The sequence below is a fragment of the Electrona antarctica genome, assembly GCF_951216825.1.
Source record: "Electrona antarctica genome assembly, chromosome: 10".
NCBI lineage: Eukaryota > Metazoa > Chordata > Actinopteri > Myctophiformes > Myctophidae > Electrona > Electrona antarctica.
Window position 1 is genome coordinate 21,265,555 of NC_136791.1, and position 23,811 is coordinate 21,289,365.

The following is a 23,811-nucleotide window of genomic DNA, read 5'->3' on the forward strand; positions in this document are numbered from 1 at the left end:
TTTTATTTTTTTAGGGAAAAAAGAAAGAACAGGGTTTAAGGTGGCATGGTAAAAGACAGACAAAAGTAACACCACTTCACATAAATATCACATCATATTACTGAATTCAATTATTTGCTATCTCAATACCACGCCCACTCGCCAAAAACAAACACCCCAAACTTGAGAGAAGCACACTCATCTAGACTGGAAATATTGCACACATTCTCTGCATGTACAAACGTAGAGCACCGAAGTCTGACGTCAATATCGGTAGAGGGCGCAAATCCACGGATTAATGTACTTTTTATTTGCATTGTAATCCCCATAGGGGGATTTTAGACCGCCTCATATAAGAACTGTGTTGTGAAAAATAAACAAATCATCCAGGCCGTTTCACTTATATGGATATGAAGAATCAACTGACTGAGAGAAAACACTATTGTTACTGCTACTGAATTAGTTACATTTTCACTAGAAACAGACATATCTTATATGAGTGACGATACAGAGACACCTCCCTGACAATAACGCCGAGACAGCTTGTTTATTTTTGGACCACAACGCTTATATGAGACGATTTTAAGATGAGCCCATGTTATTCTCCTTAGAGAAATTACTTCCGTGAACCAGGTTCTCCGTGAACCAGGTTCCCCGGCCACATTTGTTTTAAATCGTCATATACTGTACAGCCCAGAAAAAAAAATAGAAGGAATCTTACATTCTGTGCAGATGGTAAAATGTTAAGTTCAGCTGACATTATATACTTAAAAATACAACCATCACTATTTATATCCACGATGGACAACCATACATTTAGATAAACCTGCCATCAACAGTGAACACGAGTCAAGTGAATTTGATCAAACATGTACAATTACTGGTTGTCTAATGTACATTTTGTATTTTGGCTTTGTTACATAATTTAGTTTGCAACATAGTATATCTCTGGAGTCTGGTCTGCATAATTATAGTTGCTCAAAAAAACAACAAATATTGATCTTTGATCAATTTACAGTAATTGATATATATTTTTCTTTTACAAGGTACATTCTCTGACAATACAACCACAACAACACATCACAAAGCTGCTTATTTGTTTTCTTTACTTGAACAAAACCAATGACGAATTGCAGTATAATTCCAAAGCTGCAGTGAAGATTGCAGAAGATTTTAGGTTTTGTTAACAATAAATGTTATGTTTTGGAATTTAACAATTAAATCGAGTAGTTTAAAGTAGTTTAAGTAGGTCATAAGTTTAACAATCCTACATCATCCTGCATCTCAAACAACGAAAGGCCGTTGAAAAGTGCCACCGACGATCCTTCCACCATCATGACTACATCTTATTATTTATTTTCTCCTTTGAAAACAAAACGCCTGCCCTGCGCTGTCTCTGAGGCCAATTCGTCACTCACTCATACGGGTACAGTACAAGCAGCCACAACATACTGCGGATGTGCTTTGCGTGCTAGGAGTGCTTTTTGCAGTGCCGTTGTATTTCTACAGGTTTTGTTTGCCACAAATATACTGTATGTAGCGCCTGGTAACGTACGATAGTAACATAAGTAAGTAGCATAGTAGCATAGTAAAGGGCTTAAGGACACTTCAAAGGGCAGTGCTGAGGTTAAGATGCCGCTCTGCTGGTTAACAGGTGAAAACATAAACACGAGCTGTGCATTGGTCAGTACATCTTGTGCTCATATGGGCTAAATAAGTGGTTAAATAAAATAAAGATATTTACTGTTCTTGTTTGCTTATAGGGTAACCCCACTAACCCTTATGACATCACTATTCTAGGCATGTCACATTGGGTGAACGTTCATGAAAATTGCAGATCTACAAGCTCACCAGGCAAACAGATTTGCTGTTGGGTGTGGGAGGGGTTGGGGGCATTACAGACACCAGGGGGACCCCTGTCAACATACTCAATACAGTGTTTAAATGTCCTCAAATGGAACCTTTTTTCAAACTGACGATTCGTGATTTTGTTCTTTTTGAACCAGTTCAGTGTTTCCATTGAAACTGGTTCAGAACCCTGAAAAGTTGGTTGCGGAACTGGAACCCCCAAAAATGGCCTCCGGTTCTGTGAAAGCACCAAAGGTTCCAAGAATCTAGAATGGAACCAGTTCTAGAACCAAAGTTCTTTTGGTGGAAAAGGGGCCTTTGAGAAGCATTGCTCTACAGTCCATGGCAGATTCAGCCTCAGTTTGAACTTGGACCTCTCTGACTTTAAAATGTACTGTAGTGGCCCGGACGGTTAGCTCAACCGTCTGGGCACCTAGGCTGCTGGCTGTCGGCGTGCCGCAGGTTTGCACCGATCCCGACGGCCTTTGCCGCGTGTCTGACTCTCTCCCCCCCTCCCCCCCCCCCCCCCCCCCCACCCCCCACCCCCCACCCCCCACCATCTCTCTCCATTTCCTATCAGACTACTTTCATCCTATCAATAAAGGCAGAAAAAGCCCCAAAAATATCTTCAAAAATGTACTGTAGCTCGTTTGCCAGAGAGTAAAAAATAAATTAAAATAAAGTTTTCTCCTCAAAGCAGTAGAAAACTAACCTGAATGCAACACATTGTGGTAACATGGCGGTAGCCGTCAGCCCCGTCTGTGAGTGACCTCCCCCCATTTCTGAGCAGCAGCAGCATGTGATTCCCTGTACAATTATTAGGGATGCACCGATATGGAAATTCTTGGCCGATACCGATGTTTAAAATTAACAATTTAGCCGATAGCCAATACTGATATACAATTTGTGGTGTTATTAGATTTTTTTATTTTCCCCCTTTTGTGCGAGAGAAACAAATACATCTTCATTACAGAAATGAATGTTCAGAATCTGCAGATAGCCACATAACCAACACACCAACATAGCCAGCGCAACATGTGTGCTTATCAACAGATAAACATTGGCTACTGCCCTCGCCTAATGTCAGTTTTATTTGGCGATACCGATATTGACCGATATCGGCAAATATCGTCCGATAGCAATATGTGGCCCATATATAGGTGCAATCCCTAAAAATTACACACAGGCTGTCAAGCCCCCGCCCGTCTTAAACAGTAGGAAGCAGGAACACGTCAATACCTTTTGAATTTGTTGGAAATTAGGTTTAAAAAAAAATACCGTTATTCGCCTGGCACCCCGGGAATTGTGGATGGTCAACAAACGCCACGTGACCGAGTGCTGAGCTACACGGATGGAGAAGGTCAGTCAGACGGGGCTACGTAACCATCAGAGCTGCTGGTCAATAAGCGTTTGTAACAGACAGAACAAGACAAAAACAAAACAAAACAAATGAAGAAAACAGAAATAAGAAGACTGTTATTTACTGTAGTATTGCAGTCTTTTGTTACCTAAAATACTTCATCAATTCCACCACTTCAGCCAAATAAAGGAACCTCGACACTCACCCACCATTATCCTCACCCATATAGTTGGAGCAGCTCCATGTAATCATATTAAAAAAAAAAAAACAGTACACAAATACATAAAAAAGTATGCATAAATATATTGTTTTGTCCTTTCACTTGCACCCACAGAGCTACAGTAATACACACAGTAAAATCGTCAGTGTTCATTTATCCATTTGCAACTCGTGAGTTCAATTATCACTGAGGATTTTAATGTGTAGTACTAGTAGCATCGCCCTGTTAGTATAGGTCAACCAGCAGGAAGTGCTGGAGAATGTGTGCGTGTCGTGGCGTGCGTGTGCGTGTGTGTGTGTGTGTGTGTTGTAGTGTGTATACGCGTGTGCGGTCCTACAGACCCTTGTTAAAGTAGACTGTGCTAGTGTTGGGACTGGTTTGTCGTATCTTGTCCTGCAGCTCTGCTTCCAGGCTGCTCACTGCCATGGAGCTGCAACGACAAAACACACACACACGTCTTAACCCACTGTGCATCACATGCTTCCATAGAAGACATGCTGGCTTCTGTGGAATAGAAGACATGCTAGTGGCTACTTCCAAATCACTGAAATCATTCGATGGCGACTGAGAACTTTAATCCATGTGTGTGACCGACTGTGGTCAGTGGCGAACGGTGGATGTTAACACCCCAATCGCCCAGGACGAAGTTCACCGTCCTTTCAATTAGTAACACCCAGCGCCCAGGACGAAGTTTTATCCAAAAGACGAAGATTATTGATATAACAACCGATCGCATCGCTCCACAGCCTAGGAGCGCCTGTTGCGCAATACTCGATGTTGCGTAACAGTGGGACGTCATTGAAAATGTTCCCCCCCGTTTAGCCGACGAGACCAAAAATCTTAAAACGTTAATAGCTCTTGATCTAAATCATCCCGTCCAATTCTAAGACAAGATCATGTGTTAGACAGCCCACAGAGGTCCCGTCGCTAGTCGCGTTAGATTTAATCATACCTCCCGTTGTCGATCGGCTCTAGAGTGTTTTGGCTACATTTAGCTGCTACATCCACATCCGGGATAACATCCGGTCCGTCGGTAAAAGTGCTCCGCTGCTATAAATCGCTGGGCGCTATGATGATAACCCCGGGCAATCGGAGAGTTGGGCCTTACCTCTTCTGAGGGAACATCGCACAGCAGAGCGGAGTGGCAAACACCAGGCTGCAAAACAAATAGGTAACTTTGTTGTGAGCTTTGTTGAGGAATCGCCTCCATTTACCATAATCCAGTAGTGCACCTACAGTACATACATACACACCATCAAGGATCATTAAGAATAAATACACTGTACTCACCACAGACCCACCAGTCCCACCTGAACCGGAGCGTTTAGGACTGGGAATCGCTGTAGTGCAAACAATTAAGACAGAGACAAAGTTAAACAGGAAACAGTTGAAGGGAAACGCTACAACCAACATAACATTTGACACGTAACTCACATTTGTCCTTGTAGAAACAAACAAAATTGTCTTTTTTCTCACGTCAGCAGGGATAGTTTGAATGCATTATGTTGCACACATTATCTATATCTACACTTCTGAACCTCAACCTCTAAACACAAAGAGAACGTTTGATTTAATTGTGTTTTTAGGCATTGCAAATTGGAACATTTATATTTCTCTTTAACTTGCACAGGACAGATATGACAAATTACTTGAATACAAGTGATTGAATACTGACATTTAAAACCTTTATACTTTCAACTTTAAAAAAAAGAACATGTTGAAATAGTCAAGTTCACAAGCCGCTTTTTCTTTGGGTGAAAATATTGGACTTTATGTTCATATTTCAACACGGAAACGAAGATGATTATATAAAAAAAAAAAAATGCGATTATATCAAATAATTACGATCAGGCGACAATGTGACAATGGTGACAGGCCTAGTGACACAGTGACACCACTAGGTGGCGTGGCGTTACCTTCATGAAGGCTTTCTGCTCCAAGTAGTTCATGATGACAGGGGGGATGGCTGTGGACAGAACAACCACCAATCAGAGAGGGTCTGACAGAACAACCACCAATCAGAGAGGGTCTGACAGAACAACCGCCAATCAGAGAGGGTCTGACAGAACAACCGCCAATCAGAGAGGGTCTGACAGAACAACCGCCAATCAGAGAGGGGCTGACAGAACAACCGCCAATCAGAGAGGGTCGGACTCATAAATCAAATACAAATGTAAAATCTGTGATTCTCAAACTTTATCATTTTCAAGGACACAGTGTTCTATGTATGCATTGTCAGGCCACGGCCAATTTCAAATGTCAAAATGTTTTTGAAAATACGACATGCCCAAATGTGGGACACCGCCAGGGTTAAAAGCACACTGGGCAAGACCTACGCTGTAGAGTGCATAAACGGAAGTGCTGGATTTTGGCGGAAGTACCGCTCAAGAAAATCATCATCACCACCTTTATTTATACTCGGGAGTACAATTGAGGGCAAGCCCTCATTTTCAATGTCAAAGTAAACTTTATTGTCCACAAGGGAAATATGTCTTGGGCTTTCACCCCTGCTGCAGCCACACACAAAACATCAGTGACAAACAAAAATACATAACAGAGAAACAACATTACACAAGTGTACACAGTGTGGTTAATCTAAACCTTTCAGTCACTACTGTTTCAGAGCCTCGTTCAACATTTTAGTTGACGCTGGTACAAACTACTTTTTAAACCTGATGTACTTCCACTTTGGTTCTTTGTACCTTCTCTTAGAGGGCAGAAACGTCACTGACGTTTTTTTTAGCCTGTTTTAGTGTAGCCTGCTCATAAATAGACTGCAAAGAGGGGAGTTATTTTACCGCTATGATCTTCCCTGCAGTCTGCACCAATCTGAACCTCAGTTGTTTACATCCGTGAATGATGAAACAAGTGTTGTGATTGGTCAAAAAATATCGTATCCGGGGGAAATACATCCGACGGATGTTCCAGCCCGACACTTCCGGCGATACACCCTCTGCCTTATAGGTCGTGACCAGGCTTTTCTCTTCGCAGATGAGTAAGACTGGAAGGACCAAGGCTATATGTTATGAATGAAAACAAAGGCACTTCCACACAGAGAGTAGGACTCTGTCACACCCACAGACATAAATAACACTGCCATTACCCATAGCCGGCACGGCCATGCCGATACGCGACACCACCACTTGTAGGATGGCCTGCTTGGCAGCGTTGGGAGACTCTCCCAAGCGGTTCCCGTTCTCGTCGTTCACGGGGATGCCAAACTGCAGCTCTCTGTGAAGGACACACAACGCAAGGCAGAGACGAGGGACAAACTGTCTGTGAGATGCAGGGTCCTCTCTATCATGCAAACATGACCAGTGTACAGCAGTGGCTCCCCAAGCGTTTTAGCCAAAAACTGACAAGAGAAATTAGACGACTGTTTGGCACGGGACCCAAACTAGCGTTGTGAGCTTATAGATCTGCTATTTTCACTACTTCATAAACGTTTTATTTATTAAATCCTTTTTGCCCTCACTTGTACTGGCCTCTCACTTGTACCTTTACATATATACGGTATATAAATAATAGATACATAAATATATTTTGTTTGGGAAACACTGTAGGGATGCTCAGTTTTTTGGGACCGATCCCGATCACCGATTGTTTTTCTAATGATCGGCCGATACAGATACCGATCTTGCGCGTAAGGGGAAAAATGTAATATTTCCAAATGTCAAAACCCACGTCAAAACTGTTCCTGTGTGTGGGGAGGAAGGGGAGAATCTAGGCCTGTCACAAAGATGAAAAATGATATTATACTATATATCTGATTGACATTTATACCACTTAAATGGTGTAAATTGTCAATCACAGATAGGGTAAATCGCCGATCACTGATCAAGTCATTTGGAGTGAATATCGGCCGATCACCGATCGGTGGCCGATTATTGGAGCATCTCTACGTATCAGTGCACTGTACCTCTTGTCATGGGGGTGATCCTGAACGCAGTGCTAATAAATAATAAGTGAGACGTCAGTGTGAAGGTCTCACCTCTGCCTCATGAAGGGGATGTTGATACAGTTGGCGGCGGCGACGGCAGCGAAGGGGACGAAGCGGCTCATAATTGGTGGAAGACGCTGCAGAGAGGAGAGGAGATTAGGAGAGTAGAGGAGAGCGCACAGATCCAGAGTTAGGTCACGATTAGGGAGCTCTGACTGACTGTTTCTCCGCTGCGGCCGGCGTGCAGCCCTGGGGTGGACAGTGCTTTTGCTTGATTTGAAAACCAACGTCGGAAAACAGGCTGCATAGCACTGGTGCAAAATGATGGCAGGCGTTGTGTCGCTCCCTGTGTGTACTCTGTACAGCCCTATATTGTGATAGTGTCGCTCGCTGTCTGAACCCTGTACAGCCCTATATTCTGATAGTCATTGCTATAGAGCGTCGCAGTCCTGCCCACTTTCATGACGACGCCAGGCCCACGAAATAATTCCCAATGCATTTTACCCATAGACATTTCAAAAAGTATTTATTTAAAGACCTTTTAAGCATCGTACAAAGCCAACTCGAGTTGACAAAACATTGAATGTTGCGCAACAGACGCTCCCAGCCTGTGGAGCGGAGCGATGCGATGCGATCGAAAGGAGAGCCTCCAGGCACGAGTTCTGGTTCATGTAAAAAGTTGCAATAAAAGTCTTACCGTGGCTAGAGACTTGAGTCCCAGGGCTGTGACCACAGCCCCTGTGGTGGCACAGACGTAGGCTGCACCCAACTGACTGAGAAGAGAGGACAAACAACTGACTGAGAGAGGACACACAAACAACTGACTGACTGAGGACACACAAACACCACATACTAATGAGAAAGTGTCCCCCACGACTCACACTTTCACCATCTTCTCTCTCTCTCTTTCGCTTGCTCGTGTGCAAAGACACAAGGTGTCTTATACAATAACCTTGAGGACTGGCATCAAGGTCAAATTAGCCGTTCGCTAAGTCCCACCCAAGCCCGTTCTTGGCCAATACCACGTTAGCGACGGTTACTAAGTAAGGATCCTGGTGAAGCTTTCAATGCTGGTCAAAATGGTTAAGCTGTGTCAATAAATATATTTGCTGTAGCATGTGTGGACCTCAGAAAGAGGGTTTGTTTCCTTACCTTGTTATAAGCAAACTAGTCCATTCCATGAATTATTTCGCTCCGTTGTGCAGTTTAATAGTAAATATTAGAAATAAAAATAGGCTCTCATAGACTTCCATTGTAACGGGGAAACAGCTCTCAAAGTCACTCTTTTAGCACATAAGCGAACACAACAAAAGCTGATTCTGACAGGTTATCACATCAGGAAAACTCATTCGGTTTTATTTTTAATATTTGTGTAGAAAGAAGATCCAGTAGGTATGCCTACGCCGACCAAATCACTTCTGTTCGTGTTGAGTAAAAAACGATCTGATTGGTCCAAATCTGTACACCCACTCCTGAATCGTATTATTGGAATGCCATTGGATGTAAACAAACGTATTCGATGTCGTCCGCTTGTCGCTACAAACATACACAATGGACATGTTTGAGGGAGACACTTTAGAAGACACTTTAGGAGAAGTGTCTGTGTCTGGGACTGCTAGTCTGCGAGGCTGCAGCTGGGTGCATCTCAAACAGCGTGGCGACTTGTTTACAAACGAAACCTCGCAAGATGTCCCGGCGAGAGTTGGGAGCGCCGCAGTACCGCTTCAGTATATCTCCAACCAAAATACCGTCGCTAACGTGGTACTGGCCATAATTGGGTAGAAATGATTAAAACCGGAGTGCATGTTTTTTTTTAATTCATGAAATCTGATGATATGCAAACAAAGACAATTTACACAGTACAGTATCACGGTCAGGCAAAGACCAATACTACAGTATTTAGCATCCAATTGCATGCTTGTTCCATGACGACTCATTCTGCATGGTGTATGCTGAATGCAATTATAAACATTCTATGAGCGTGTGCGTGTGTGTGCGCTTGTGTGTGTCTGTGTGTGCGTGGGTGCGTGTGTGTCACATCCCCATCATTTGAATGCATCATGCATTTGATGCATTCAACATAACATGTGAATGCATCATGCATTTGATGCATTCAACATAATGAATGCATCATGCATTTGATGCATTCAACATAATGAATACATCATGCATTTGATGCATTCAACATAATGAATGCATCATGCATTTGATGCATTCAGAATAACAGACACAATGCAGCACAACAGAGAAGTATGTGAAAATACTCAACCTGACAACCTGAGGGTCACAAGGCACTGTGTTTTGGGGCGATCAGTCATAGAAAATAGCCGATCTACAAGCTAAAGAAAGGAGCGAATTAAGTACAGCGCCCTGGAGGGCCAAGAGCAAAAATAAAACAGGGATGCACCGACTTGGAAATTCTTGGTTGATACAGACACCGATGTTTAAAATAACAATTTAGCCAATAGGCTAAATTGTACTGCTACCGATTACCGATATATGTTTATTTAGTTTTTGTTGATTTTATTTTTATTTCCCCCCTGTTGTGCTAGAGAAACAAATACATCTTCAATACAAGAAATACATGTTCATAATCGATATAGCCTATAGCTTGGTAGGCTGCAGATAACCAACACACCAACATAGCCAATGCGAAATGTATGCTTATCAACAACAGATACATATCGGCTACTGCCATCGGTTAATGTCAGTTTTATTTGACGATACCGATATTGACCAATACATCGGTGCATCCCTAAAAAAAACAAAAGGTGATTGGTGACGTGACTGTGGAAAATAATGCCACATTCTCACCGGAAAGCTGTCATATTGGGCTGCTTGGTCAAGGTACCTCTTTTGTGTCTCTTTCTGATGCCGTGAATGTCCTCTAGCCTAGTCAGATTATTTTCTGAATGTGTAAAAACTGATATGCAACTGAATGGCTGGAAAATGGAAATTAATAGTTTACATAGGCCTGTGTACACAGACTTTTACGGCTAATGAGGGCGACATCACTCATGGATCTAGAGTAGTAGTGAGTGAGGTGAGAATGTCGTGGCAGTGAGGTGAGAACGTCCAGCCTACTTCATGGTCAAGGGTGCGTCTCCGCTGCGGTTGGTGTAGTTGACCACGGCGTTGAAGGACTGGTTGACCCACTGCCAGAACACCACGGCTGGAGTGGTCCTGGAGGGCGGAGAAACAGAGGAGGTGGAGGGGTCAGAGAATGAGGCCATTGTGCCGAATAACGAAGCTAACATTCAGGACACGTTTTCACTCCCACTGAATAGGTCTTCTACGCGTAACTGTGGTGTCAGCTTTCCAGAAGGTGGCAATACCCTTTTCCTGTTCCCGTTCCCATAGCTTCATTTGATATCGGCTCGGCAGCAGACTTGAACGGAGAAAGCATAAAGTTGCCATTTGTGTTTCCCGTTCAAATCAAAATGTTCTGCCGAGCCGATCAAAATTAATCTTTTTTTGAAAATGTACTACTGGGACAGGAAACGGGTATGCCAGCTTCCTGGGAAATTCAATTATGTCAAGCAAACAAATCTTTTTGATACAGAGACATGGCGCCTAACTGTTTAGGAGAGGAGAAAAACTGTTTTTTTGTTTTCTTTTATCCAAAATGAGTTAATAGCACAGGCAGACTGTTCACATACTAGAGCATGTCAGAGCTGAAATCAACATGTAAATATGAAATAAATTATTGCCTTAAACATGTAGCTAGGTGTAGAGACCACAGAAGTGAACCTTTCAAGCCTGTTTTCTCAACTCGCTGTTTCTCTACAACACATTACTCTATAAGCCATATCTCCAGAACTGGTGGGTCAAACTGTACAACCAATATGTCAATTTGAAGCTATGATTCCATGCTTTCACATGATGTGAAAAAAAATCAATAAATAATAAAGAAAAATCAATGACTTAGCCTTGGTCAGAAACTGTCACAAATGTGATCACAGCCGAGTGGGTGGGCACATCGTATAGTTCAATACAGTATGCTGGTATATTGAAGAGGTGACCTCTCTCGAGTCTCTTGACCACTGACAATAAGGAGGACCTGCCTCTCCATTCTTGAAGGTCTATTTGTCGGTGCGTTTACAGTGATGTAAATCATCATGCACTCTACACAGACTCCAGCAATAGCAACTCTTTGAACGTGTCCTCTGAAAGAGGAATTCAGCACATGCACGTGACACATTTATTTCAGTACGCTACAAACATTTGACAGACATAAAGAACAACCAGCAGTGTTCTGTTCTCAGGTGACACACCCCATCTGCCAGCAAAGTCACGTGATGCCTTCATATTCAGCAGTGTGAGGATGAGGGGGTACCTGGAAAATGTTCTCTCCCCTCGCCCCAAGGGGTAACCCCATTGGTCGAAAAAGTTTGTGAACCCCTGGTGCAAGGCTTACCTACCTATAGAAGGTCAGCATGGAGCCTGTGATGGACATGTTCACCGGCACCTGAGCTGACATTCGCCCCACCACAACCATCTTCTCGCCCGTGTCGGGGTGGAAGGCAGAGTCGTAGACATATTTGGCTCTCCAGAGCTCATCTTCTGTCAGGCCAGGCCTAGCTTTCCCTGCCCTGTGTAGAAAAACACAAACAACAACAGATCATCATCAAGATTAAAGGACTGGTTTGGTTGCACTAAATGGTTTTAGTCTTGGGCATTGTATTTGATAACAAGCATAGCCTGCACAACTATTTAAGTCTGTTGCTCAGTCTTGCTTTCTTAAAACTCTGAAGATTTAGATTAGATTTATGGTGTTTTAATCCATTCTGGGCGGGAACCCCTTTTGGTGTTTTGAGCATTGTTACACTTTAGCTATTGCAAAATAGCAGATCTACAAGCTCATAGCGTGGCACCAAGTGCCACGCTACGAGCTTGTAGAGCTGCTATTTTTTGAAAATCGTGAAAATGTGGCGCAAATCTTTGAATATATATTCTTTCAGAGCAAACTTTTTTGACTCAAATCTTTGCTTCTGGGGGTCCCTGGAACAACATATTTTCAGATGGTGGTCAGCGGCCAATTACATATATTTTTGGGGGTCCTTGACATGAAAATGTTTGAGAACCACTGACATAGAAACATAGGTTTTTCAGAAAACTGATTTAGACGACTTTTATATAATCGTCCTCAGGTCTAAATGGGTTAATCTGGAAGCCATCTGAAACAATGAGAAATGTGGATTATAAAATGTCATATCGGCATCATTAATCACCCATTTTGATGTGGTGCACTGCACTGATGTGGCCCATAATGGTGAATGTGATATTATACAGTATGTATACTATCACTAGTTCTGGACTGGCTCCTCGTTTCTATTCCATATGAACCTGTGACCTGTAAAGCAACTTTGGAAACTATGCGTTTTGGCTATAAACATACATTTAGAAATGTCAAAAAATTATTAAAATAATTGTTATTGCTGTGTACAGTGTATTCTGATATTTGACATCTACAGTAGTTCATACATACATTGTTAACTGTAGTAAAAGGTTAAGAAAACAAATCAGTCCACAGCCCACATTATCTATGTACATACTGTACATATTTATGTGTATGTAGTCCTACCATCAATGACATGACCAGTTCAATATCTGCTACAAGAAAAGAAATCTCTGAACACAGAACTTAATTATCTTCTAAATCAGTGGTTTTCAACCAGTGGTCCAGGGACCACCAGTGGTCCTTGAGGGGGCTCCAGGTGGTCCCCAGCTAAACGATGGAGAGTTGGTAACCAAATGGACCCTTATAAATCTTTAACTCTTGAGAGCGTCAAATGACCGTAAGGGTCCATTTGGTTTCATTTGACGCTCTCAAGAGTTACATTATTGCTAAACATCTGCATTACGTAATTTAAAAGAAGTCTACACAATTAGAGAATTGTTGCTTTTGATTAACGTTCGCCTTTATCTCTCCTAATGGTACTGTACCAACATCAATATGGAGTATTGGAGCGTGGAGTTGGAAATGTTTTGGGTCTGAGAGGCTAAAAATGGTGGTCAGTGGCTCAAAGGCCGAATAAATAATGGACCTTGATATGAAAAGGGTTGAAAACCACTGTTCTAAATGTCTAACCTTCGTCTGTAAATTAATTTCACCCTGCATCCCCATCCATCTGTACCTGTACTCCTCCACGATGACCCTGGCCTCGTCCAGTGTCTCAGAGGACAGCAGGATGTTCCTGGGGTCGGTGACCATGAAGAAGTGCTGGGCGCGGCCCATGAACGTGCCCTGGTCCCATCGCGGCTCTTTGATGTCGATGGCCAGGGACAGGGCTCCGGAGTCGTCCGTCATGCTGCCATACAAAACGGTACCATTTAGATTAAGGGTGTACTTGAGTGTGGACCAGTGTGGAGCGTTATGTCCGGGGGGAGGTGTACTTGTTGTACATCAAGCTGCCTTGTGCGTGCTACGGAAACGGGAGATAGGCTCCCAGGTGTTGACACTAAGGGTTGCCCGCCTACCTGCCCCCGGCAGATAAATATAACTTTTGGGCAGGTGGAATTTGCTTTCAGGTTGCCCGACCGGGTAAGTGCTCGTTTGTGTGGGGACGCAACAGTCTATAAACACAGTCAAGATATCCATCTAAACACCTGAGCGTGGCCACTGGCCAGCTGAGCGCTCTGTCTTCTGGTCCGTGGAATTATGTAACGTAAGAGCACCGTTTACCTATAATGTGCCGTTTTCACTGTTCCTACACTTAAACATAAAACAACAAGAGCTGTGAACCCAGTCATATTCGTAGGTATGTAGGTATTTAGCATAAAAAATAAAATGATATGACATTTTTTAGCACACACGGAAATTCAAATTATATTATTATTTCTGGCAAGTGGGCATGACCTTTGGGCAAATAGAACATGACCTGTACTTGCCCGACGGGCAAGTGCCTCTCAACCCCTGGGCTCCTGAACTATGGGCCACAACATGGCTCGGGTGGTTCCTAAGGGTAGTTTTATAGCCTAAACTTTACTCGACTCAAATGAGCAGAACTGGGTTCAGTGGCTGAGGCACAAAAATGGATGGGAAATAATTTTAGGGGCACAACACTTAATCAAATTAATTGATTTAATCAATTACATATAATAATAATCGATTAAATGTAGCTTTTACTCGCAAAATGTAAACATAAGATGCAAATAATAAAATAGTAAAAATAATAGCAGATCTACGAGCTCACAAGCTGTCGCAATGCGACACATTGTGAGCGTGTAGGTCAGCTATTTTTGCAATTACTATTGTACGAAAACCATAAAATAGTGCGGTTAATCAGACTAATTGATTTAGTCAATTTTGACAATCAACACCAATTTGATGCTATAAAAAATATAACGCAAATTATATATATTAAGAATAAAGTTTCTCAATTAATTTGATTGGATTTACAGTAGTAATGCAAAAGGTGCAAAATGGATCAACACACCATGCAATTCACAGACTTTAAAAAAAAATATTCTGAGGCTTGATTACTAAGATATTTGAATTTCTGTCGATCTTCTGATAACACAATTTAATAATTCATACATATCCCTAGATCTAATATCCAATTTCAACTGGTGGTACGTGAAGGAATTGCATGTGGTCCCTGATCATGCATTTAGAAACATAGGAAAGTTTTTATTTTTTCCTGAGAAACTAAATGACCTGGTGACCGTGACCTAAGATGAGGCCTCAATGTTGGAGGTTGGAGGTAAAGAAATTCAAGGTTCAAAATCAAATCTCCAAGAAGGGGAAGTGCACCCAGCCTGGTTCAGTCATCATTATTAGGAATATCTAGTTAATATACAATGAGTTTAATATGGAAGGTTGGATATTACGTAAAAATTGTAATATCGTATCATATCGTGCCTTCCCCGCACACTTATTAATTCAAAACAAATTTATGGACTTATGATTATTAGTATTTTTTATCAAAGGTATTGTATTTATTTCCATTTTAAAATGTTTTCCCATGGACCACCTGAGCAGACCCAATGGACCCCATGGACCATTAAAAGAAAATGCATGTGGTCTCCGAGGCTAGTGGACTATTGGTTGAGAAACATTTGGATACATGAGACACGGCATACATAACAAGTGGTCCCCAGGTTTATATTCTTAGTCAGGGTGGTGGTCCCTGGTTCACAATCAGTTGAAAACCCCTGTACTAGTGCATTACATCATTTTCCCCACTTCAAATGCATATTCCCAAGAAAATTCAAAAGTGCTTTAAAAAAAGGAATGACATTGCTTTTGAAGCCCGATCCTGGCATGCATGCAATTGACAAAGTTATTTGAGACGTTAAGTAACACCTATAGGGGTAGGGGGTAGGGTAGCTCTGGTCCATAGCTCTATGGCGTTGCATTTAGAGCTATGTTACTGTCGACTTCCGGCGCTCTCATAAATGCAATAAAGAACGTGTTTTGCTACTCACCAATACAAAGGCTGCTTGTGCTATTAGAAAGCCTACTTTCCTTAGTGGACGGACTCTAAAATGTACTTTTTGACCAGAAAGGGGTTTCTTTTTCACCGGAAGGAAAAATCTTGTCTATGAGATTTTCTCTTGGCAATATCGGTAACGGGCGCAGTGGAGTAACTAAAAAAAAAAAAACTCCCGGTGGAAAAAAATCCCTTTCTGGCCAAAAAGTGCATTATTATTAGGACCATTAAAAGACCATTCAAAGAAAATGAGGGGTAGGGGTGCTTGAGGGGGTCTCCACTTTAATGATTGATAGTTAGGAGGAACCAAATGGACCCTTACAGATCTGTAATTCAGAGTGTAAGTAGGGATCGGCCACATACCGTTATCGGTCAATATCGGTATCGACAAATAAAACTGACATTAACTGATGGCAGTAGCCGATATTTATCTGTTGTCGATAAGCATACATTTTGCGTTGGCTATGTTGGTGTACTGGTTATCTGCAACCTAGTACCAAGCTGTGGATTCTGAAGTTGAACATTTATTTCTTGTTTTGACGATGTATTTGTTTCCCCAGGCACAAAAGGGGGAAATAAAAACAACAAAAACTAAATGAACATATATCGTATGAGTATCGGCTAAATTTGTACCGGTATTGGCCAAGAAGTTCCATATCACTGCATCCCTCAACGGAACGGAACCAAATGGAGGACCCCTATAATGGGTCCATTTGGTTCCATTTGTACATTCTATTTTTACATGGGTAGATCAGGGTCCCAGATATTAAAATACAGTACATATACAACTGGGGGTGTCCTTGAATTTAAAACAGCAGAGAATCAGTGAGCTAAGCTGTAGTGAGAGGAACATACTGGTGGCAACAACATAAACAACAGATGGGGTGATGATGGAACTACTGTACTGTACAGTCACGACACACTGGCTGCCTGTCATCACTTCTACACTCAGCAAATACATTACAAAGCAAGCAGCCACTGTAGGAAGACAGACAGCTAACAGCAAGCAAAGTGCTTTGTTTTGTGCTTTTATATAAAAAATAATAATCCAGCAGACTGTCATTCTATATGTTTTATCTAGGACAAACAACAACAACCCGGTGATTTTAATGGCATCAAAACAACCCACTCCTACTACTAGTCAGGGCTAGCATCCCAAGCTAACGAGTTTAGCAGTTTATTTATTTAGTCACTACTAACCTTGTAATGGTCGAGCCAGAATACACAGATGAGTTTGTTAAGTCTCAGAGTGAGATCACATCACATGAACGCTGGTGGTGATGAAGTGGATTACTTACTTTATGAAACAGCACTGACTGAGAGATGGTATAGTTGTTATGATGATGACCTCTGAATATCACACACACAGCAAGCACAGCAGCACACCGGCACTGTTGCCAGGGTTTGTGAGAGAAATAAGCAACCAGGGTCTCTAGGAAAACAACGAGCCCAAAATAAGCCACATACTGTACTATGATGTATAGATTACCGGTATGTTTAAAGTGCTACTGCCTAGTATAATTCAAATACATGATCGGACATTCGAAAATAGCCGATCTACAAGCTCAACGTGCCAGTATACTACGAGTTGTGAGCTTGTACATCTTCTATTTTCAAAACATTTATTATGATCATTAACATTCTAAATACAAAATCTGCGTAAGAGGCTAGGGAGGAAAAGATTAATAATAATGAAAACATGTGCAACTACACTTTAGAAACAAGTTCAACAAGCCCCCCCCAAAAAAAGTACGCATCTCGAAAATATAACATAATTATTTTAACAAACAAGGACAAAAGTCGCTTATAATGAGCGGACATGGCAACACTGCACACCGGGCCTGTGCTGAATGTAAACGCCAGGGGCGCTGTCGGACGGTTACTCATTTGTTCCATGCAGCGGTTGGGTGTGGGACGTAAACACTGCATGTGATTGGTTGGAAAATGAGGCCCGGGGGAACAAATAAAACCTCAAATAATAATACATATTGAAGTAGGCTTACGTTTACTCTGTAAAATGGCACGCACACTCCATTGAAATACTTAATTTACAAACTGTAGCCTAGTTCCAAATCAGAGTCGAGTAGAAAACTAGGTCAAAAGGCTTGTTATATTTCTGAGAATCCAATCCATTATAATCCGTTGACATTCTACAATCAGTGAAATTTCCATCATGTTGCACTCGGGGTTGCTAGGAAATGTATTGCAATAACATGGAAGTCTGGCTTCAGAACATCCCACTCCACTGATGCCTTCTCTATTTGAGCGACCACATCAAACATGAGGTGGATGCTGGCAAATACTGCGGCATGGTCATGCTGGACCTCCAAAAGGCTTTTGACACCGTGAACCACTCCATACTGGTTAACAAGCTAAAAGCAATTGGTTTCGATAGCACATCAGTGAGCTGGATGCAATCCTACCCCCCCCCCCCCCCCCCTCCCAGTGAGCTGTGTCGTTCCACAAGGAAGCATACTAGGGCCTTTACTGTTCCTAATATATGTAAACGACATGACATCAGCTTGTGACTGCAACTTGTTCCTGTTCGCAGATGACTCGCCACTGCTAGTCTCGGACAGGAACAAACTGCAGGTTGAAAAAACCCTCAGCTCTGAACTCGGTAGAATCTGCACCTGGCTCGCTGATAACAAACCTGGGAAAAACCTTAACAGGAGCCCTCGTACAATGTTTCTTTGACTATGCATGCACCTCCTGGTACCACAGCACCTCAAAGGCCCTTAAAACTACGCTCCAGACTTCCCAAAACAAACTGGTCAGACTCCTACTTGGCCTCACCCCCCAAACCCACCTCACCCCTGCCCACTTTGACAGGCTAGAATGGCTTAGGGTCGACGACAGAGTACAGCATCTTGCAATGGGTCTGGTCCACAAGATTCAATACACCACCAAGATACCCATGTACCTGTCTAGATACTTCCATAACAAAGTCCACACCCACAACACCAGAGGGAGTGCAACAAACCATGTACAACCTAGATTCGGCACAAACAAGGGACTAAATTATTTTCGCTCCTATGCCACCAAAATGTGGAACGCCCTACCAACAGTCATTAAGACATGCGAATCCCTTGACTCCTTCAAAACCGCTCTCAAAGGGCACCTACGGACGGCTACAATTCGAAACTGGCCCCCATAAAATCTGAATCCCCGCCCCACCGTACACCCCACCTCACTGTATATGTTTCTTTTCCCTTTTACCTCCCTTATGATGAATTCCTGTTCTGTTCTTTGACTATATAGAAGTGTCTGTACGTCTCTAAATGTTTTGATGAATTGAACAAGGTGGACCCTCTTGTAAACAAGTGTAATGCTTAATTGGGTCGTCCACTCAGTTAACAGTCTTTGTATTGAGTTTGTGCTTGAAATGTACTGTAATTCTGCAAACTGTTAATAAATATTTCAATCAATCAATCAAAGTCGACTGACTCGGCCCCCCACCTATTGCAAGATGGTTCTTTATGAACAGTTGTGTTCCTCTTGAGAAGATTACTTATCTTTTGAGAAATTCGAAAGGGTTTGAAACATTTTTGAAGATTTGGCAACCTTATTTGAATTATATGGAAAAATGGTCCATATAGGCCTACCTGTATCAGATTATGTTGTTACTAGTTATTTTCAGATATCTCAATCTAGATATACGCTTCTATTCTAGAAACTACTTTAATTTATACATATAGTAGATTTGTCTCTTCTTTATTTTTTCCCCCTTTTTTGTATTCCCCCCCCCCCCCCCATCTTTTTTTTAATGCATTAACTGCTGTCTTCTATGTATGTGGGGAGGGTTGCGTGAGGGGTGGTAGGCCTCTGGATTTTGTGAAAAATTGAAAATAAAAACAAAATATTAAAAAAACAAAAAAAACGTGATCATGTGTTATCTTATGTAATCTAATGTCTATCAACCAATTTAATTAGATCGACGCATCAATCCATCAATTTAACTCGTGTTTTATTCATTAGGCTAATAGTTATTTCTTTGCCACTTTGTATTGGTAACACGTTTTGTCCACCAGATGGCAGCACAGGACCTTCTACTCCAGCTCGCGCGATCATGGATGGAGACAATACTATTACGGACACTGTAAACCTAAAAATAGGCTTTATTTCCTCCATGCTTTACTCTAGTCTAGTCTCTAGTGGACCGTGACCACTGATTAAACACGTGTTCTCCTGGCAGAAAACAAACGTCGCTATTTCCGACTCCGAGGTAGTATATATAGATTCAATCACAAGTTAGCCCCATATCTGGATTGTTGGAATCCAATTAGTTCTTAAATTGCTTAAGTTGAACAAATAAGTTGTCTATACTTCTCTTAAAACGCACGTGTTTATTGTTCCACCACTGTTTCAGACTATACTTAATCTTCCATGAGAGGATATGTAAAATGCTTGCACATGCATGCTCTATTAAGACAATACAAATAGAGGTTACTTAATACACAGGTGTCCTCCAATCGTGTGGCAGCGAGGCGGGCTGTCCCGGTGGCAGAGAGCAGCTCATTGATTACAGCACAATATGGATACATGCAGGTAACGCTGTTTACTTTGTTCATTCATTTGCTTTCGTGGAAAAAGTATGGATCCATTCATATTTGTATGCCAATGATTTGACCACAGTCTAGCTGCGCCTGCTAGCCTACAAGTTCCGAGTTGGAATGCGTACTTTTTTGTTGTCACTACTGGATGCATTTCAGTCACCTGATCTCGCCCGTAGTAGCCTACGACTGCGCTGCAAACGTCATATTACCAGAATCTGCAAGTCTGTATAGCCTAACAATGGAATAATGCATGCGCTAGTACGTTATAATGGATCACAATATGTGATGTGATTAATTATCAGCCTAAATGATGATAATGCTAAGTTTGTGTTGACTATGCCACATGTTGAATGCAAACCGGTCGCTACAGGGGCTGTCCAGGGTGCTGAATGCTAGAGTCAGACACCGGTGAAGTTCAAAGCAACGCAGGATTGACAAGACAACACCAACCAGGCTGCTTTGCTATATAGGGTGGTTTTGGCACATAGTATGGACGTAAGGACATAGGTTAGTAACAATGTTATTTTTTTATTTTCTCCCTTTTACCTTCCGTTAGGATACTATTAGAGACCATGTTATAGCCTGTTTTCACCAGAGCTATAATGTATATTTAATTAAATATGAGTCATGACCGTGTCCCAGCCAGGGAATCTTCATGCTCTGTTGATTTCTTTGCAGACAGTCGGATATCCCCCTCAGTTGCTTGGTGGCTGAGGAGGGGAGAAGTGCTGTGGATTCCATTGCCGACTGTCATACTTGTGTTAGTGTTAGCAAACACTGGGATAAATGGAAGAACGGATCATCGTTTCACTTTATCTATGCTAATTAGGGGTCCACTGGGAACCCTAATTAGCTAATTGGGATATCCAGCATGTTTCCACCACCGGCTCAATGTTCAAATCCTTTTGTAAACAGCAGCTGTGACTGAGTTCCACATGTTGCTTGTCAGCTGCAGTATTGATCATTTGTGTAACTTCCACGGTGGATCCATTTTTTAAAACCCATGCCACATTCAGAACATTTGCCAGCATTATGAAGCTGGCATCACCTTCTGCCTCCTCGTCCTCCTTCCGGAGTGGCGTTCAAGCTGATTCTACCTCAGATCATCAAGTGCTGATCGCCCAGTGTTGGAGTACATTTACTTAAGTACTGTACTTAAGTACAACTTTGAGGTATTATATACAACTTTACTGGAGTATTTGACCAATTTCCAATACTTTTACTTCTACTCTACTACATCTCGGATTCCAAAATTTGAAAATAGCAGATCTACAAGCTCACAATGTGTCACCTGTGAGCTTGTAGATCTGCTATTTTCAAAATATTTTGTATACATTTGATAACGTAAAACGCGAATGAATTCCTGACTTTTACTTGTAACAGAGTGTGCCTACTACATCGCCGTATTGATAATTGTACTTAACCCATTTTGGGTGGGAACCCCTTTTGGTGTTAGCATCATGTTATGCTTTAGCTATTGAAAAATAGCAGATCTACAAGCTCATAGCGCGCCACCGAGTGGCGCGCTACGTACGAGCTTGTAGGTCTGCTATTTTTGAAAAATCGAAGAACAACTGACAAAATGGGTTAAGTCAAAAGTGTGAGTGCTTTTCCCTCCCCGCTGCTATGGCCCATCCATTACTCCCCATAATGCATCTCTCTCCAGCTATACCGGGGCTCGTCTAGCTCCATCCACCCTCTATAGGGAGACCCCCAGCTGCTCCTTGTCTGGATGAATAAGGGAAGGGGAGCCAGCCTCTCAGCATGGCAGCACACTCCTCTCACCCCTCTGGATGGAGGGAGATGACGAATGGAGGGGGCCTCCCGCCGCCAGGGGGCTCCACGCGCTACATGCACAAGAACCCGTACCACCACCAACCCGTGGCCAACAAGTCCTCCTCGCCCATGGGCAGGGTCATCCTTATCAACGCCCCTCTCGATGGTAACGTATCAAGTCTCGTTCATACTCCAGTTTTTATTACGTGATAAGCAACTCACCTTTTTAGGCGATAACCTTATCACCTAAACGGTGATAACGAGTCGAGGAGGCCACTCACCGCGGTGAGTGACGTAATGTTGTAGTTTTCTGACTTTAGAAAACTACACTGCTATCCAATCTATATGAAATCCATGAAAAAGTTTAATCTGCAACACGAATACATGTAGTGGGGGGTCCCTGCTTCTTTCCTTCTCAGCTAGGGGGTCCTTGGGCTGAAAAACATTGACGACCGCATGCTCTACATCTACAGTCTACACCAAATCTCTAGCTACAAAACATGTAGCGTTTGAAGATCTGTTATTTTTCGGAGGATGTTCGCCACAGAATAAGGCGAGAGAGAGAGAAACGCTTTGTGTGTGTATGTTATGTGTATATGTGTGTATGTGCGTGTGTGTATGTGTGCGTGCGTGCGTGCGTGCGTGCGTGCGTGCGTGCGTGCGTGCGTGCGTGCGTCCTGTATAGGTGGGGAGGACTGTGAGGACCTCCACACCGTCACGGTGGACAGGAGTCCGAACGGCCGGCTGGGCTTCAGTGTCCGCGGGGGGTCAGAGCATGGCCTCGGCATCTTTGTGAGCAGAGTGCAAGACGAAAGCTCCGCAGGTTGGCAGTACACACTGTCTGTGAGCTTGTAGATCTGCTATTTTTGAAAAGATTGTCAAATGATATTCTGCATTATGAGTACTTTCTACTTTTGGTACTTTTAAGGACATTTGAACTTTTACTCAAGTCCATTTTGAATTCCGGACTTTCACTTGTAACTATCTAGTTCTACATCGCAATATTGATACTTTTACTTAAAATGAGAGTACGTAAACATGTGTGTTCAGTGCAGGCTGGTCTGTGTGTGGGCGATAAGCTGGTGGAGGTGAACGGCGTGAACCTGGACCACATCACCATGGACAGCGCTGTGAAGGTCCTGACAGGGAACAACAGGCTCAGGATGCTGGTGAGGAGGCTTGGCAGGATCCCCGGCATCCGCGTCACCGGAGAGAAGACCACATGGTAATAATAATACTAATAATAACATGGTGAGGAGGCTTGGCGGGATCCCTGGCATACAGCCGGTGTAACTGCTCAGCCTGGTATTCCTAAACATAACCTCAGTAAACTATTCCTAAACGGTCAAACCTAATCTTATATCTAACCTTAACCTCAGTTAAACGGTGCCCAAAACCTAACCGTGTTCCCAAACTTAACCCCAGTAAAACTATGCCTAACCCTGAACGTATTTCTAATCGTATTCTCAATACAAGAATACGAGAACCGCCCCCACCGAGTGGTCGGTGCATGAGGTCGGTCATTACGGTTACGAGTAAAAGTAAAAATCCGGTAATCAAAATTTACTTGAGCAAAAGTACGAAAGCGCATCAAATTATAAAAGTACTCGTTACCGTTTCACAAGTTAGTTAAACGAGTAAAACAAATGTACTTTTTCCACCACAGTATAGTACTGTACTATGTAGAGTGGATCTGA

At 42.5% G+C, this 23,811-nt stretch overlaps 2 protein-coding genes across 3 annotated transcripts in view; one reads left to right on the top strand and one right to left on the bottom strand.

Annotated features, from left to right (window-relative positions):
- Window positions 1-2,389: 2,389 nt before the first annotated feature.
- Window positions 2,390-17,198, bottom strand: sfxn3 (sideroflexin 3). 2 transcript variants are annotated; one of them, XM_079513203.1, is made up of 11 exons: window positions 17,081-17,198; window positions 13,485-13,658; window positions 11,769-11,939; window positions 10,432-10,530; window positions 8,045-8,120; window positions 7,399-7,484; window positions 6,511-6,638; window positions 5,324-5,373; window positions 4,698-4,747; window positions 4,516-4,563; window positions 2,390-3,837 (listed from the first exon to the last, which is right to left on the bottom strand). In XM_079513203.1, the coding sequence occupies exons 2-11, from the start codon at window positions 13,655-13,657 to the stop codon at window positions 3,741-3,743; spliced, it is 978 nt and encodes a 325-aa protein (XP_079369329.1). In that variant the 5' UTR covers window position 13,658; window positions 17,081-17,198; the 3' UTR covers window positions 2,390-3,740. The 2 variants fall into 2 exon arrangements, with proteins under 2 accessions (XP_079369329.1, XP_079369330.1); XM_079513204.1 differs by lacking the exon at window positions 17,081-17,198 and adding an exon at window positions 16,983-17,076.
- Window positions 17,199-22,102: 4,904 nt separating this feature from the next.
- LOC306930758 (PDZ domain-containing protein 7-like) overlaps window positions 22,103-23,811 on the top strand; it is a gene marked incomplete at both ends in the record, with an annotated part of 28,415 nt that continues 26,706 nt past the window's right edge. The window contains 3 exons of the mRNA XM_079511853.1: window positions 22,103-22,280; window positions 22,800-22,937; window positions 23,165-23,339. Coding sequence (XP_079367979.1) covers window positions 22,103-22,280; window positions 22,800-22,937; window positions 23,165-23,339 — 491 coding nt within the window. The remainder of the gene's footprint in view (window positions 22,281-22,799; window positions 22,938-23,164; window positions 23,340-23,811) is intronic.

Excerpts from the sequence above, each read along its gene's own strand:
- sfxn3 (XM_079513203.1), bottom strand. The coding sequence starts at position 13,657 with ATGACGGACGACTCCGGAGCCCTGTCCCTGGCCATCGACATCAAAGAG. Across the intron at positions 8,121-10,431 it reads GACGCACCCTTGACCATGAA|TCAGTTGGGTGCAGCCTACG; the intron begins GTAGGCTGGACG and ends CTCTCTTCTCAG. Across the intron at positions 5,374-6,510 it reads CATGGCCGTGCCGGCTATGG|CCATCCCCCCTGTCATCATG; the intron begins GTAATGGCAGTG and ends TTCTGTCCACAG.